The sequence below is a fragment of the Hemicordylus capensis genome, chromosome 8, assembly GCF_027244095.1.
Source record: "Hemicordylus capensis ecotype Gifberg chromosome 8, rHemCap1.1.pri, whole genome shotgun sequence".
Lineage (NCBI taxonomy): Eukaryota > Metazoa > Chordata > Lepidosauria > Squamata > Cordylidae > Hemicordylus > Hemicordylus capensis.
In genome coordinates, this window is record NC_069664.1 from 20,274,546 (window position 1) to 20,291,934 (window position 17,389).

At 43.1% G+C, this 17,389-nt stretch overlaps 1 protein-coding gene across 1 annotated transcript; it reads right to left on the minus strand.

Annotated features, from left to right (window-relative positions):
* Positions 1–9: 9 nt before the first annotated feature.
* STT3A (STT3 oligosaccharyltransferase complex catalytic subunit A) lies at positions 10–15,640 on the minus strand. Its single transcript, XM_053269814.1, has 18 exons — positions 15,484–15,640; positions 10,290–10,412; positions 9,979–10,039; positions 9,119–9,240; positions 8,331–8,476; positions 7,083–7,173; positions 6,773–6,879; positions 5,992–6,156; positions 5,575–5,755; positions 4,682–4,837; positions 4,227–4,318; positions 3,597–3,752; positions 3,204–3,392; positions 2,193–2,309; positions 1,864–1,966; positions 1,259–1,447; positions 712–827; positions 10–282 (listed from the first exon to the last, which is right to left on the minus strand). The coding sequence occupies exons 2-18, from the start codon at positions 10,375–10,377 to the stop codon at positions 244–246; spliced, it is 2,118 nt and encodes a 705-aa protein (XP_053125789.1). The 5' UTR covers positions 10,378–10,412; positions 15,484–15,640; the 3' UTR covers positions 10–243.
* Between the last annotated feature and the right edge of the window lie 1,749 nt (positions 15,641–17,389).

Below are 17,389 nucleotides of genomic sequence, written 5' to 3' on the forward strand. Positions count from 1 at the left end.
ACACACACATTTTTCCACACCCTTTTTAATTATCCCATCATAAAGCTACAATTTCCGATTCCGTAGCCGGTTTGTATTTATAAAAAAAAAAATCATTCCATTTAATATGGACTCACTGCATGAGGACGGGATTTCTTGGGCAATTAAATCCCAACTCCTTACTGACAAAACAGTATAAAAACCCTCATTTGCTTCACAGGCAAAGGCTCGGTCAGTGCTCATTGTGGTTCAGCTGAAGGCAAATTACGTCCTTGATAATCCACGATTATCCAAATCCTTTACCTGTGAAAGACAAAATTGATGTTTTCAGCATTCTGCAGTTCAGTTCCATTAGGGCAAAACATTCTCACCCAAAATCACAGACTCCTGGACAAAGCCGTGATAATTAACATGAATATATACACATCTTGACCAATATGTATATATACATATGATGGTGTGCAAAATTTAAAATTGCTTCCCAAGTCTATTATAAAGCACAGCACATTTTGTATAAGTATCAACAATTTGCATGTGCCACATCAACCAACAAGTGTGCAGTCCTTGTTTACTCCAGGACAGGCTAGGGATTGTGCAAAAGGCCTTGTGCCAAGAGACTGCAAGGTGGTCTCGCGTGCTTGTTACCTGCACAAAATAATGTACATTACCCAATTATTTTAACTGCTCCCTGCTCTTACTTAGGTAGCTGACGGGACCTAGGGTCTTGCTTACTTTGTATATTCGTACAAGCCAGTGTTCTGTGGTGTATGCCTCCTCCAAGACATCAAGCTCAAAGTCTTTGTTGCCAATTTCAGCATTTCTCACTCGGTCATAACCAGGAGGGCGCTCTATAAAACGAGAAAAATTGCAACCCCAAAGTAGTCAGTTTCCTGATCCTTGCCCCCATCCTCCTGCCAAATCTCATTTTTCCACCCTTAGGAAAAAATCCATTCAAGTTAGTAACAACTGGGTCCTTCCAAGCAATCTAATCGCTCTTTTGGCCCTTTGTTTTGTTAGGAACCTAACCCCCCAATTCCCATTGACTCAAGGTTTCGTTATTAGCAGTTTCTGAATTTGTGCCTATAGGCAAGAATGGAACCCCCACGAATAACGAGGGCCACCTGTATTCCCCCAATCATGTCATGTTACAAATTCTGAAGGCTAGATTGTGTGTCAGAGAAGACAACTAACTAAAAGAACCAGGGATCAACCTAAATCCCAAGTTCGCAATAACATTCCTAATTCCCCATTTTGAAATAATCAGATACAAGTCACTCACTGGCTTCTGTGTAGACTTGTCCAAAGCGGTAGTAGCACATCTTGTACATAAGGCAGTTAAGCAATACAGGGGACCCCTCTCTATCCACACGGAATTCTCCTGTTGGTGTGTAGTAATCATGCTCCTTTATGTGCTTGCCAGTGTCTGTGCTCCCACCAATTCGGACCATCCACAGAAATTTGTTGATATCTAAAGAGAAGACAAGCAAATGAGCCTCCTACGAATTAGCCTATTAACAAAACAGAACACAGTGAAGATGGCAACTCTGTCATCTTACAAGATCTTTCAAGAGGCCTTTGGCCATTGTGGCTGGGGATGATGGGTGCTGTAGTCTGACACCAAGTTGCCAAACTAACCACATCCCCTCAAGTACAGAAAAACCCACCCTGACTTCTGACTATCAGGGATTACCTGGGCTGCTTTTGGGCTCTATTTTCTAAAGAACAGTGTAACATCTACACTACTATAGCACTTGCAAATGATATATTATGTTCCTCACCACAAATCAACAGGGAATGACACTAATGGAAGGGCACTACCCTGAAAAGAGGGCCTGGTTTGGAAAACGTAGTATCTACGTTAAAATAGTAAATGTGCAAAATTACCATCTGAGGAATATCCAGTGAGGCCTCCAAATATCACCAGCACATAGCTGACATCCAGTTCCCTCATAATCTCATAAGCACGCTCTTCTGTGGAAGCCATAGCCTGAAAGTGAAAGCAGCAGCTTATACATTCACAAGTCAATTCACAGTATACATTCCCAGTCATCATGCCTGCTGTGAACTATGAAAAACTATGATAAAGTTTGACTGCTTTATTCAAGTTAGCCCTTCATACCAGGCATGAAGAATAAACTGATTACAATTCTTGAGAAAATGGTTTCTCTGGGTTGTTAATGAAGAAAACGTAAGATTCATCAAGCTTCACCTACCTGACCAACTCGGGAAATGTGGGTATTATTCCAAGTGTTGTTATCCACAAGAATCGTTCGATTCGCCATGGCTGTTATCTGATACCCATAATCCCACCAGGACATAACCTTTGCATCCTGAGCTCAAACACAAAAAGGCAATCAACATCCCTGCTATGAACTAACATGCAGATAAAACAATATGCCTTGGGCTACAGTAGTTTGTGATGACCAGTGACTACAGAATTTGTTTCCGTAGGGTCAGTATCATACACTTGCCAAATGAATGATAATGGCAATATCAAAGCAATTTCAAAAACTCACTATACGAAGCAGCTTTGCACTTGTGTAATAAAAATATAACTATGATATGGTGAATTGCTTGTTGTTTACAGGCACAATACACTCTTGCTTGGAATTATGCTTAGAGAAACAAACCATTCTGCTTGGGATTGAAAGTTTTTCAAATGTCATTTTACATTATATGAACTAATAATTTGGAAATGGAGCACTAGAATATATTTCCCTAGAACTTCAAAATTTTTCTATATCATAAGCTGTTGAGTGGAAGCTGATTTTGTTTTATGTTCCGTGTTTGTATGTGTGTTGCGAGTTCTCTTCCCCACCCATTAAATAATTAGAAAAACATTTTGGACGTGGTACTGCATAACTATTTCTAACTGCCATCTACAGTTCATGCAAGGCACTTAGAGGCTACGGAGTCGTCAGCATTATACAGCAGACAATGCTAAATACATTAGCCAAAAATCCCAGAATGAGCAATAATCTGTTTGCATAACAGAATTATGAATTCACAATGGCTAAGTAGAACATAAAAATCCATGCAGTTGCTTATATTCTACTTTACCATGAAATCTACACAGATGCTGTGGAAGTAAATTATCACCCAACATAAACATTAGCCTAAGTTCTGGCCACCATAAAAAGGAAGCAGTACACCTGCTCTGCCAAGCTGGTCTGCACTCCAGCCTCTCCATTACACCTAAATAGTTTGTCTCAGTACAGAGTTACCTCTGGCGTATTGTGACGAAGCCAGTAGTAAGCTTCCCTGAAGTCATCAAATATTATTCTGCTGCCATCACCGCCCCGAGCAGACAGCACGATGGAGGGAGAAGAGTAGGCTTCACTTGTTACCCAAGTTGAATGGAAAGTGTAGGTGATCAAAAAGAAAGCCATTACTAGGATCATGCCGCTGGCAACCTAGAAAAGCAACAGTAGCCATCAGAACGAGCAAATGTTTAAATTCAAAAGCCAATCAGAAGCTACCCAAACAGGAAAACTGCTCCCCATAAATTACTCAGCAGGTGGTCTCGAGACTACTCCAATGTAATTCCTACAATATATCCTCCCAAATCATTCTGTTCTTCCTATATCCTCCCCTTTAAGGCATATCGTCATACTCACTTCATTTTTGATGGGGTAAGTAGAATCCTGCTGCTTTTTTGATTTCTTGTCCGGTCGGCTAATATCCAGGTTTTTCATATAAGTTGACAGCACTTGGGAGACGCCAATGCCAGACAGAATGCACATAACCGGAGCCAACACCAGCATTAGACGAACCTGTTAAGATAGCAGTACACTGACTGTCTTGCTACTGAGGGGATGAAACAAAAATGGAGTGGAGGGGACAGGGAGCACAACAAAAAGAGTGACTAAGGCATTCTTAAAACCCCAATGTTTCATTTTAGAGACAACTCCTTTTTCACTGCAGATAGTTTTCTCCAAAGCCACTCATACATAAATGTATCCTTGACTCACTGACATATGAAATTCAAAAGGATGGTCAGATGGAAAGCTCGACTCACAGGCTCCAACCACCTTCCCCATAAGTACACATTATCCTCCTTTCCAGATATTCTTTTAGCTCACTTAATTTAGCTAAACTAGATGCTTTAATTTTTATGTTATTGTACTAACAGGATTCTAGTTTTACCAATGAAAATTCTTTGAAGTAAAATAGAAAGAAATTAGGGTTCTTTATCCAACTATTCCTGGCTTGGCCAATCTTGTGGTAAATCTACATTCAGTACTCACCATCACTGCAGAGAAGTACATGCTGGTCACACCATACATGATGATGAAAATGCGGGCATCAGACAGGTTACTGAAACAGTAATACAGACCAACTGTAAGAGAGGGAGAGATGGGTCAATTCTTGGCCCAAATATTTCTGTGCAAGCAGAGAGGAAGATACTAAAGCAATATTATTAAACAGTTGTGTACTAATGCAGACATTAAGAACCATGAATTCAGAGCACCAAATTCTACTATCATCTTTAAACCAATTCTGGGTCATCTTTGATACATGCCCGAATCTCTCTCCACAACAAGATCTTGGCTTAACAATTAGCCCTCTTCTTACCTGCTTAAGGTTATTCGTCTTTGAGCAGAATCCCACTTTTCTTGAAAAATGTTGCCAGGTTTTCTACACACATACAAAAAGCTATACAGCAGAATATGAAAGTGTTTAAAAACTATGCTATACTTACCAGGGAACATGAAGACAAGGAGTTGCAGGTCAAAATAGTAGGATGACCATGTGGTGGGCTGGTGCTCAGAGACTGAAGCGATGATAGGGATATTATTCTTTGCATAGGAAGGATCCAGCAGTGAGTAGAAGCGTCCAGTCCATGGGGAGATTTTTCCTGGGGGTGGGAAGGTTAGGATTATCCAGATGTACATATGGATATCACAGGCATACAAGTAGAAGACAGTCAATCTCTCTCAAGAAACCTACACCATGTCTCACTGCACATATACATATTATAGAGTTTAAGTTGGATTTTTCAGCTCTGCACAATTGGATAGAACTTTAATGACACTTATTATTTTTCTCAGCAATGCCAGATAAAATTCACTCACTTTACCGCAACTGTCTTTTTGGTTTCCCCAATCAAACTAACTGTACAATAAGGGGATCAAGCAAGTTTGGCTCTTAGCATCCACAGATGCTGCAGGTACTTGATGATGACGATGACTGTGTTAAAAGTATATGTTGTTTCCTAAACCTGCAGGCGTTTTGATGGGCAAAAAAGTTTGTTTAAGCAGATATCATCTAATATAAGGCTCCCAGCACTGACAGATGCACAAGTTTTACATTGCAAACCCTCGGAATAAAGTCATGGCTTTGGAGAGCCTACATAAAACATTCTAGATTGGCAAAGCAACCCAACTCTACACCACAAAAGCAGAATTTATGATCTGAGCAAATTATGTGGAGACAAAAGCATAATCTTATCTGACAACGCAAAATAGTTCTTTAAAAGGGGGGGGGAATCTGAGAGCTCTTTTCCCATTAATTCATTAGGTTAATGTCCCTATGAAAACAGCATAAAAATAAATCTGAATTAGCATGTGTCTTATAGTAATCTCAGCACCACACCTGTCAGCATCAGGACAGCTCCTATGGAGAGCAGGACAAACCCAACCAGAGAGATCACACTCCTGAAGAGAATCTCAAATTGTTGAGGGTTCAGTTTGCTGCGCAGATAATCTACAAAGGCATGAATCTGGCACAGGCCAAATACGCCCAAGGCAGCCATGTGTTCGGATGACAGGACCGGCTGCAGAGAAGAACAAACAGGCACAGTTAAAGCTATATTTCAGGACAGTTACTATGTTTGTCTCCTGCAAAGCCTCATAGAAAATGGCAAGCCAACCTCTTCTGCTCCTTGTCCCAAATAATGTATTAAACCCAATGAATGAATGAATGGTCTTCCCCTCATCGTACAGAGAACATCATCCTGCTACAGAAGTAACCTGCATAAAACCACAATTACCGATTGCTCAGATGACTCACCTGGAAACCAACAAAAGAGATCTGCATTGATAAAATGGTTCCTAAACAATACACTGTGCAGTAGGCCACGTATATCCGATGGGAGAATCGTCCAGTCAGCATCAGCACCAGAACATGGAGGGGAATGAGATTGATCAAGAAGACATAGCCACCCCATGAAGAGACCTAGGGGAAAATAGAGAAGGACTTAGAAATCATATCTCCAAATACTACCAGAACCAAGGACTCCCAACAAGGAGTTAAATTTGCTTCACACACACACACACACACCTTCCTTACTTACACAATTCAGAAGTCCAAAATTATCCACTGCCTTTTACACTAAGGAGGCACAATCTTATAGCACAGAACTGCTAAGCAGACCACTGCTGAGCCAATGGTAAAAACAGTAATGCCCCGTGCCTGGAGAGCTCAGACTAAGAAGCAATAGCTTACCTAAGGCCACCTCATGAGTTTATAAGTAAGGTAACATTTGAACATGGGAATTTCCTGACTCATCTGTCAGCTCAACTATCACCACCAATATTGGGAACTATAGTTCTGTGAGAGGACTGAGGATTCCTCATTATTTGGCCCCTTCACCAAAGTGTAGCTCTTAACTCGTAGTGGGAGGAGGAAGCCATGACAGTTTAACCGAGTTGCACCCTGGACTCATTGTAAGATCTACACAACTCAGGAGATGGTGGCAGGTGGAACTTAACCTACTCTGGTTGATGTCAGAGCAACGCCCGCTTCCAGAACAGCAAACACAATGTTCAAGAAATCAAAAGCTATCACTTACCATGTAGAAATAGGCAAGGGCACACATGGCTGCCCAGTAAATAGAACCTGTCTTCACTGCTTTGATCCACATGTAGTAAGTCAGAAGCATACAGAATATGGCAATACCTGGGGGTTAAACAAGATACAGGAGTAAAACGGAGGCCTATTTCAGAGCAAAAAAACAAAACAGTACTAGCCAACCTGTTCCAAAGATGCTAATGTATTTTACACACAATTAGACAAATATGACAAAAGCTGCTCCAACCTCAGTACTTCACCATCACCACACAGTTGTCAGCACAGAGGGCACTCAAAGAGTCCAATCTCACCTTCATTGTCATAGGACCCAGCCACAGATCGAGAGATGTATCCAGGCACCACAGCAATCATTGCAGCAGCCAAGAGCCCCGCACCTGCATCCTAGCCAGAGAAAGGGACACAATCAACTCAAGTCATTAAGAGCTGTAAATTGTGCAGCCAGGGTTACTAAATGGACATGAACATTATTACAGGCAAGAGAGGGTTGATTGGTCAGACAGGCCAGCTTTTTTCCGCTCTGTTATTCTACAAGGAAAAATACTCAGAAAGCATGCAATGTATTACGTAACAAGGAGAGCAGGCCTCTTCCAATAAGGAAACAAGCTTAAAAATAAATGCATCTTTTATTTCTAACTTCTGATCATCAGTAGAAATGGAAGGGCATGACTTTTCTATGGCAGCATCTATAACATGTCTTATCTTCATATTTAGGCACACATCAATATCCCATTTGATTGCTAGAACACAGTGACCATCTTGAGGTTGAGCATCGGGATAGGCAGACAATCTTCGGCCCAAGAGCCAATGGAAGCTTGCAAATCACATTTTAAAGAAGTTTTTTAAAAATCACATTTTTAAGGAGAACCATAGTGGCGCAGCGGGGAAATGCTTGACCAACAAGCAGAAGGTTGCCGGTTCGAATACCCGCTGGTACTATATTGGGCAGCAGCGATATAGGAAGGTGCTGAAAGGCAACATCTCATACTGCATGGGAGGAGGTAATGGTAAACCCCGCCTGTATTCTACCAAAGAAAACCACAGGGCTCTGTGGGGGCGCCAGGAGTAGAACTCGACTCAATGGCACACTTTACCTTTACTAGTGCTTAGGTTCTCCAACATACATCAACACAAGACTTACAGTACTAATTGCCACCCCTACCTTTACCACTACTGCTAGGCATCCATTTTAGGATCCGAGCAAGTTACACTTAGCAAGATTGGACAATTGCCATCATCTGCATAACACTCATGTTCACAAATGGGAAAGAGCGGACAACTGAGTACAGGTCCCCATTATAAAACATGAAGTTTTTTCTTTGCAAAGTTACTGCGGCATCATCGTATCTAGATTTAAGACTACATGCACAAAATTAACTGCCTGATAGCCTTTCTAAGGCAGCAACTAATCAAGACATGATAAAATAGCAAACATTAGAAACTAACAATTTCAGACTCAGCGCTTTTGCAGTGATGTGAAAGACATCATGCACCGGAAAGTACCTCTAGGAATCAGCAACTATGTACACCCTTGTTTTTACCTTGAGTTCTTTGGTGAGGTGATATGTTACTATAGTGGTGAAGGAGGAGAAGAGAGGGGCCAGGAAGACGCACACATTTCGTATGTCAATTGTAATGTGGAAGAAATGCAGAACATGGTAAATGGCTGCCGATGTGATCATTAAACCTGAGACAGAAAAAGGAGAGAGATACCATTGGCAAGGGGTGACTGGTTTCCACAAGCTGGCATTCAGCATGGCAGGGCTTGACAAATTCTGGGCACTAGTGCATCACAGCACCTAGAAATTAACTGTAGCACCTAGACTAGGATATTCAGACTAGAGTTATTTAATAAAATGTTATTTATCCCTCTGTTCTGTTACTTGTAAAGGGGAACAAAGAGAAGCCCATTTACCCTTTCCCCCACCCCAATGTCCATCACAAAGTTCAGTAATTTTGTCAAGTGTCCACTGTCTGGCTCCTAGATCCAAAGAAAACTGGTCAAGGCCTGCATATGGTTGCAGCAGAAAATGAGTACAGCTGAGGCAAATCCAGCCCAATAAGGGGCAGTGCCTTGCCTCCAACTAGTCATTCTAGAGAACCCATGATATTGACAGAATTTTTGCATCAAATGAGCAAAATTTCAGCAATTCCGCCTAGCTGAACAACCACTTGGAGGATGCATGACAACACTCCACAATCTCCTTGGTCAGTCACTTTTTTCAGTTACAGTTTCCTTTGTCACTTATTCAAGAGCCAAACTAAACTTCAAGGGCCAAACTAAATCAATAGCTTCTGTCCCCCTGTTTAAGAAACTCTAAGATTTTACCTGGGTAGATAGTTCCACCAATGATCCTCCCCAGGGGATACCATGCTCTGTCATCAAACCAGTTGTGGAATTTGTAGAAACCCTCTTCTGCCAGGAAGCGAGTTGTGCGGTAGTTAAAATACCTGTGACAAACAGAATACTGAGCCTCTTTCCAGCGGGACACTGGAAACACTGTTTGCTGCTCCTCAAATTACAATCTCAGCTTCCAGCTAAGATGCTTATGTAAAGGTGCTGCCAAATCTAATGCACAATTCAGTGCCAGCTTGATTGCTAAGCACTTTCTCAGTAAGGAAATAAAACCAGATCCAAGTGCAAACACACCAAATGCAGAAACACACACTTTACTAATGATTACTAGCCAGAAACACCCAGCCTTGTGTCCCATTTCCAATGGATTATTATGCACTATTTAGCATGCCACACTACATACGGCATTACCTTATACAAGCTTCTCTAAATCATACTGGACAGCTGCAGTGAAAGCACCTCAGCATCTCCCTTAAACATTTTCCTGCACCCACTGATTTCCAAGGCGACCCTTGAAGAATGGAATTTTCAATTGGCCTCAAGGCTTTGGAAGTTACTTTAGAAAATACTTTTATCCTTTAAGTTCTTAAATCCATTTCCTATTGGATGCAGGTGCATCTGAATATAATTACAAATTCTACCACAGAAGCCATAGAGGCAAACTCTACTAAGATTTTCTCCAGAAAACCCTCTCCATCACGGATACATTTTGAATCACTATAATTGAAGCAGAGCAATCTGCTTTGTCATCTCTTTAATATGCTACAAGAGAGCAAAATAATTTATGCCTGAAAACAGTCTGACAACAGATAGGAGGCAAGTATGATACTTACGGATCAAATTCATGAATGACACTTTCAAATCTTAGCACAGAGAACAGTCTGGTAGAGAAAGCTGCAATACAAAAGCAAGGACTATTAATGTACTGCACTTAAACAGGTAAAATAGCTAACACTCCGGTTCTTTACTGTGCAGAAACTTAACAGCTGGCAAGTTTTATAATAATCAAACAAGCATCTAATTCAAGGCAGGACACTTGAGGTCCAAACCCCAAGATACATTCTAAACCAGGAGATGGCAAATAATACTTATAGTCATATGTTAATCACCCCTTACTCTAGAGTTTTTAAAACCTGGAACTTACACAGCACAGCTGCCATGGACAGGATGAGGAGCTTGAGGAGGGTGTCCTGTTTTTCATAGGACAAGCGGAGGAACCCTAACTTTGTCATTTTGGCATAGGCAGGAATGAACAGTACTTAAACACCTGGAAGGAAAACAGAAAGGTGAGAAAAGAAAATTTGAATTAGGACAGCCACTTTATTATTTGTAACATCACAAGAAAACATGATCTCTTGTAATGGTTTACTTGTAATGGGATGGGTTATCTCCCAAGTAACATACAGAGGTCCCCCTTCTGTCAGAGACAACCAAAAATTGTTGCTGCTTTAGATAGTGATCCTTTCCCACAAAGGTATTCCATTTTCACAGCAACAGATCCAGAATCACCCGTAAAAGCTTATAAACAACTCTGTCCCCAGTCAATTACTCTATCTCTCATCAGAACAAGGGTTTTCAGACAAAGCAAGTCCATATCAGCAAGTGTTCCTAAAGGCAACTTGAACAGGGATTTTTTTTAATTATAAAGTTTCCAGTCTATTCAAAACAAAGGTTAACAGTATCAACAGAAGTCCAAAACAGAGAAACCAAGTACACAACACACACACACCGTAAGTTTCACAAAAAATACATGTCTATCAGTATTCCCTCTAACAGTTATCCCCAGATGTTGCTGACTGCAACTCCCAGAATCCCCAGCCAAAGGCCATTGCAGCTGGGGATGTTGGGAGTTGTAGTGAACAACATCTGGGAATCCCTGTTAGAAGGAACATCGATTTCAATACCACTTAGACTGCATTTTCCCACACAATATTTTAAAAAGAAACCCCAGCTATCATAAGAATTAACTTCTGAATGGGGAGTTTTAGTAGAAACTTAGTAATTCATTATTTTGGAAGGGATCTGACACCACCACAATATTAAACCAGTTTAGCAGACTCAGACTTTCCCGGCAATGCCTACAACACTGTTGGCACTAGGTAAATACTCAGTAGGTAAATACCCAGTAGCCAACTGGGGAACGTATCAATAAGACAGACATTTCAAAAAATGAAATCAAATAGGGAAGTGAGCTGTCCTAAAAATATGTTTATGCTAACAACAACAAAAAAAGCTCAGCAGATGTTCCGCCTCTAGTTATGATCTGAAACCAAGTCAAGATTCCTCTTGTGATTCCAAAAGCACACTGGCAACAGCTCTAGGACCTACTTGTTAACAGAAGATGCAAAGCTAGAGCACCTCTCTACAAAACATTGCAATGTCCAAGACCAAGTCAATCTACCATGCAGGGCACGGCAAAAAAAAAAAAAAAAAGGACTTTCATGCTCTTTCTGGACACAGCTGTACCACAAGGCTACAAGACCATAACTGCGAGGCCACAGAGGAGAACCTCAACTGCCAGCCCATCCAGGAAGAGTGGCCATCTTCTGAATAATGCTCATCAATTACCCACCAGCCACCTCTTCTTATATTTACAATAAGCATTCCCCAGCAGAGTTTCACAGAAATGCCCTACTCACTAAACTATTTGAAATGTAAAGTAATTGGGGAGTTAGTGAGCTGGCGTGACTCCCAGTCTTATCAGTCCAATGTGAACAGTTTAACCTCCCAATTTTGAATGGCCCTTTGATAAACAGGTTTAAAACTCTCTTCCACAAATTCTCCAAGCCAAACAATCATAGGATTGTTACGGGAATAAAATGAGGTACATCATATATACAATTTCAACCTCTTTGGAGAGAAAAAAGCAAATTAACAAAATATATCAATACATCAGAAAATTACTCCAGCTAGCATGCCCACAATTGAAATTGCATTACGTTGGACATTATGAAGCCTGACATTCCGATACCAAATCAGCCTCTAGCTCAGATCTACTTGAGAAAACCTCACAAACCTGTTACTACTAAGCATGCCAGTAGGCTTTTGTTCAGCCTTGTCATGTGGGGAATATGTGCATGCAAGATATATTAGTGGATAGTGCATTATCTGCAAAACATTCATTATATTTTGCTAAAGTTAACCAACCTCATTGCCCTTTCCCAAAAACACATAAGAACAGCCCTGCTGGAACAGGTCCAAGGCCCATCTAGTCCAGCATCCTGTTTCACACAGTGGCCTACCAGGTGCCGCTGGGAAGTCCACAGGCAGGAGCTGAGGGCATGCTCTCTCTCCTGCTGTTACTCCCCTGCAAATGGTATTCAGGGGCATCTTGCCTCTGAGACTGGAGGTGGCCTATAGCCTTCAGACTTGTAGCCGTTGATAAACCTCTCCTCCATGAAGTTTTCCAAACCCCTCTTAAAGCCATCCAGGTTGTTGGCTACCACCAGATCTTGTGGCAGAGAATCCCACAAGTTGATTATGCTTAGTGTGAAAAAGTACTTCCTTTTGCTGATCCTAAATTTCTTGGCAATCAATTTCAAGGGGTGACCCCTGGTTCTGGTGTTATGCGAGAGGGAGAAAAAGTCCTTTGGAAACATACCAATGGCTATGTCAAAACAAGTTATCTTCTATATCAGCCCTGTTCAACTTTGGCCCTCCTACAGATGTTGGTCTACAACTCCCATAATCCCTGACTATTGGCTACTGTGGCTGCAGATTATGGGAGTTGTAATCCAAAAACAGCTGGGGTGTGTGTGTTAAATTGAGCAGGCCTGTTCTATATAAATGTGGGCATTCATTCCACCAAATTCTAGAGAGGTATGCCATAAACATGTTTGGGGAGATTTACTACATGACTTTATACAGAGTTGTAATCTATAGCAATTGTACATACATGTTTGCACCACATGATTCTGGGGTGCCAGAGGGGACGATTAAAATCTTATCCCTCACTGAGTCAAAAAATGAATGTTTTTGATATATTTTATACACTGTTATAATTGAAGTACTATAGGCTGAGAAGGGACCAAATGAAAGAGAACTTTCTATGGCTCTTTGAGACCATCATTCTTAATGCAGTTGCATAGATAGTACAGAACCAGAGATTTGCTTTTTGGGGAGTTAAACGTCCAGGCCCTGTTTAGCTATGAGAGCTGTACATGGATGTATTTTTGCTGGATATGTACGTAACCTGGGAAGCAATGACTGGCTGCTTCTCAGGATGAATACACCAAGCATACAAACAGCAAGCAAATGACTTGATTAGCAAACCAAAGGTTGCCGGTTCAAATTCCCACTGGTATGTTTCCTAGACTATGGAAACACCTATATCGAGCAGCAGTAATATAGGAAAGATGTTGAAAGGCATCATCTCATACTGCGTGGGAGAAGGCACAGGTAAGCCCCTCCTGTAGTCTACCAAAGACAACTACAGGGCTCTGCAGGAGTCGACACCAACTCAACGACACTTTACCTTTACACACAGCAAAGAAGCTTGTGTGTGACTATCCTAACTTCTGGTCAATACATAGAATATGCCGCTTGTGCTTCTATGCCAGTTTCCTAATACAGAAACTTACTCCCTCAAAGATGAAGGAAGGAAAGTGTTCTGTGGTTCTAAGGACATTTGTCATGAGTCTGTATGAAATGGGTGGAGAAGAGGAATCTTTGAAGAAAAGGGGAAGGGGAGCAGTTTATTCTGTAGGCAAAACAAAACAAAAACACAACAATACCTTATACAGGCACAAAAATCTAGCTAATCTAGCCAACATTGTCTGTTGCTACCCGGGCTTCTTGAATTGAGAAGCTGGGATTAAACTTGGGCCTTTCTCTTTGCAAAGCATGTGCTCTACCACTGAGTTAAAGGCTATATGAGAAAAGAATTTGCCCTGACCACTGAATGCAGATGTGATAAGGATACTTAAACTAAACAGAGATTTGGAAAGGCAGATTCCCCACCCCCAGTGAAAAATAATGTATTCCACACTTGCACATTAGCCTGAATTGGAAGCAGAATGAAGCAGCAGAGCTCTAAGAACAGGCTGCATAAACTTCAGACAGTGGAGTCCTGAGAATAGTTAGGAGAACGGGCAACATGTGGCTCTCCAGATGTTGCTGAACTACAACTCTCATCACCCTCTGCCACAATTTATTACAGCTGGGGGTGATAGGAGTTGTAGTTCAGCAACATCTAGAAAGCCAAATGTTGCCTACTCCAATTTAAGTGAGCAAACCACATTTTTAAATATCTCCCTCACTCAAAAGCCCTACAGGGAGGAACGCAGCAAGATATAAAATCAGAACCTCTCTTAACTATTTTTAAAGAGAGAGGCCACAGTGTTCCTTCTAGCAGTTATTCCTAGATGTTGTTGACTACAACTCCTATAATCCCCAGCCAAAGGCCACAACAGCTGGGGATGCTGGGAGTTGTAGTGAACAACATCTAGACATCCCTGTTAACAACATATGGGGAGCCCATAAGGCCATTAAGCCACCTAATGGCACAGCAGGAAATGACTTGACTAGTGAGCAAGAGGTTGCTGGTTCAAATCCCTGCTGGTATGTTTCCCAGACTACAGGAAACTCCTATATTGGGCAGCAGCGATATAGGAAGATGCTGAAAGGCATCATCTCATACTGCTCGGGAGAAGGCAATGGTCAACCCCTCCTGTATTCTACCAAAGACAACCCCAGGGCTCTGTGGTCGCCACGAGTCCACACCGACTCGACGGCACACTTTACCTTTATAAGGCCATTGCAGGTGGGGGTGCTGGGAGTTGTAATTAACAACCTCTGGAATCGAACACCGCAAGAGGGCATTTAGGACACCCATCAACTCCCTGCAAGCAGAAAACTAGCTCAACAGGGAGAGGAGCTGCAGAGTGACATCCCCCCACGCTGTTAGATCAGGCAAGGAAGTGTCTCTCTCCCTACAGCAGGGGGTCCTCGAACTCGGCTGCCCAGATGGCGTAGGACCTTCAACTCCCACCAACCCCCAGCCACAAAGGACCACCCCCGTGGCTGAGGATGATGGGAGTTGTAGTTCAACATCTGGGGAGACCGGTGTGAGGACCCCCTGCTGCAGGGGATGGGACATTCCTCCCCTGCCGAGTGAAGGAAGAGACTCCACTCTGTCCCCTCAAGAAGGGTCGCCCTTTTGCTCCACTCTCGGCTGGGCCGGCTTTGGGGGGGGCGCATGCCTTTTGGGGGGCGCATGCCTTTTGGGGGGTCCCCCTCCACAGCCCACCCCTAGCCAGGCTCCTTCCCCTCAGCACCGCATGCGCCCTGAGCCGCCAGAGTGGCCCAGAGTGAAGCAGGCCTGCTCTCCTTCTCCTCACCTGGGACCCCCGCAGCCCTTCTCTCCGCGCCGCCGCTCCCTCAGCCATCCACTCTACAGGCGCACCCGCCCGCAGCTGCAGCGCCGGCCCGCCTCCCCGGACCCCACCGCGGGCCGCGATTGGCGAAGAAGACCGCGCTGTCACCGCGAGCGCCCGCCTCATCCAGGAACCCATTGGGCGAAGGCCGCGCCCCTCCGCGCGTGGGGCGGAGTCGATGTGACGCGGCCCGCCCGCCTCCGCCTCTGATTGGCGGGGAGGTTGCCTTGCGGGAAACGGCGGGCTTGGTTGAGACGCGAGCAGTGACGTGTCGATCCGGGCTGAGAGACGGGGAGATATTAGAAGGGGGTGTGGCTAAAAGGTGCCATGTGACATGTGGAGGGGAGGGGAAAGGAGAGATGGTTGTGGAGACCGGTCCACGAGGGCTGAAGGGCAAAGCAAGCACGCGCATTACCTCGAGTTGCTTTTTTTTTTTTGCCTTGCAACCTTGGCAGCTGCAAGCCTGTACTCTTACGCCCCATTAAGCCCAATCGGCTTACTCGCACGTAAATGCAGCGAGGCATGCTTCCAACCGTAGATGGATCAGATTGCAGAATTGCAACAATTTTGTGCAAGAGCAGCCTTAATTGCACTGCAGATGAAGGTTGTCCAGATGCAACCAGAGCCCTATTGAGACATTATGTTCAACTCATGGTGCAATCTGGGCAGTCTCTCTGCCTGTAGATATTCACCTATTCATGCAGGTACAGCAGTACAGTTCCTGTCTGTACCATGCATTCATTGATTGCATTTAGTTGCTGAATCTGTACCCAGATGTGCTTTTAAAATGGAGAGGCACAGTCATTCACACAAAAACAGGTGCACAGATCTCTGAATGCAGGTATAACATAATATCTGAAGAGTGCCATTTGGTGCTTGTTTGCAAGGCAGAAGGTCTCTGTCCTGGGTTCCAGAGGAAACTTGTTTATACAGTATGGCAACAGAAGCCGTTCCAAGCTGCCAGCTTTAGTGTGGGAGGAAGTGATAGAATATGGGTGCACTAGTCAAAGCAGGGGAAGCATATTCCTATATCTTATGCTCAGTTATGATTCCTTAGATTGTTTTAATGCAAGGATTGTTCATGCTGCATTCTCTCCCGATGGTCCTTCTGGCCCATTTTTGGCCAATGGAGTGGTAGAGGTACATGCAGTTACTACGAAAGGGCAAACTGCACATGACAAAAACCACTAACCCTGTGTGGTTGATAAAATGCCAGACTTGGATCAGAGGGAAGTGTGCGTATCTTTCCACTTGCCGATTGTGGTGAGGATCATCACTCCTGGCCCTGCACCCACCCTAGGTAAGGGTGTGTACAAACCAAGGTTTGAGCAGCAGATCAGCACCGAACCAGTTTGAACAGAGTCCGAATGGATTTAGCACATGAGGAGAGCAGGGGGAGCTTTAAGAAAGTGGAGAGCAGGTCCTTACAACTCCCAGCTTCAATAGCCTTTGGCTGGGGATTAGGGGAGTTGAAGTCAACATCTGGCAATTCCTGGAACAGGGAACACTGTACCCCATGCAGCTTTTTGCTAGTGTGGCACTCATCCCAAGTATCCCTGCATGGTACTGAACCAATGTTCAAACCTTGGTTCGTGCACACCCTTCACCCTAGGCAATTTTTTTAAAATTCAGACATTTCCTAGTATGTGTCTCCTATAAGTAGATCACAACATAGCCATTATGCAAAATGAAGTTCTAGACTTTCCTGTTTCACAGAATTTTAGTTGCCCCATATGGTAGATGGCATGTTGTTGGCACAGTTTGAACACCTACTAGTATTGTCTAAAGAGATTTTTGTTCCATGTAAGCATAATCTTTTTTAAAAAATTCACTTGCCCCTCAAATACTTGGGACTGCAGGTTAGGAGGCC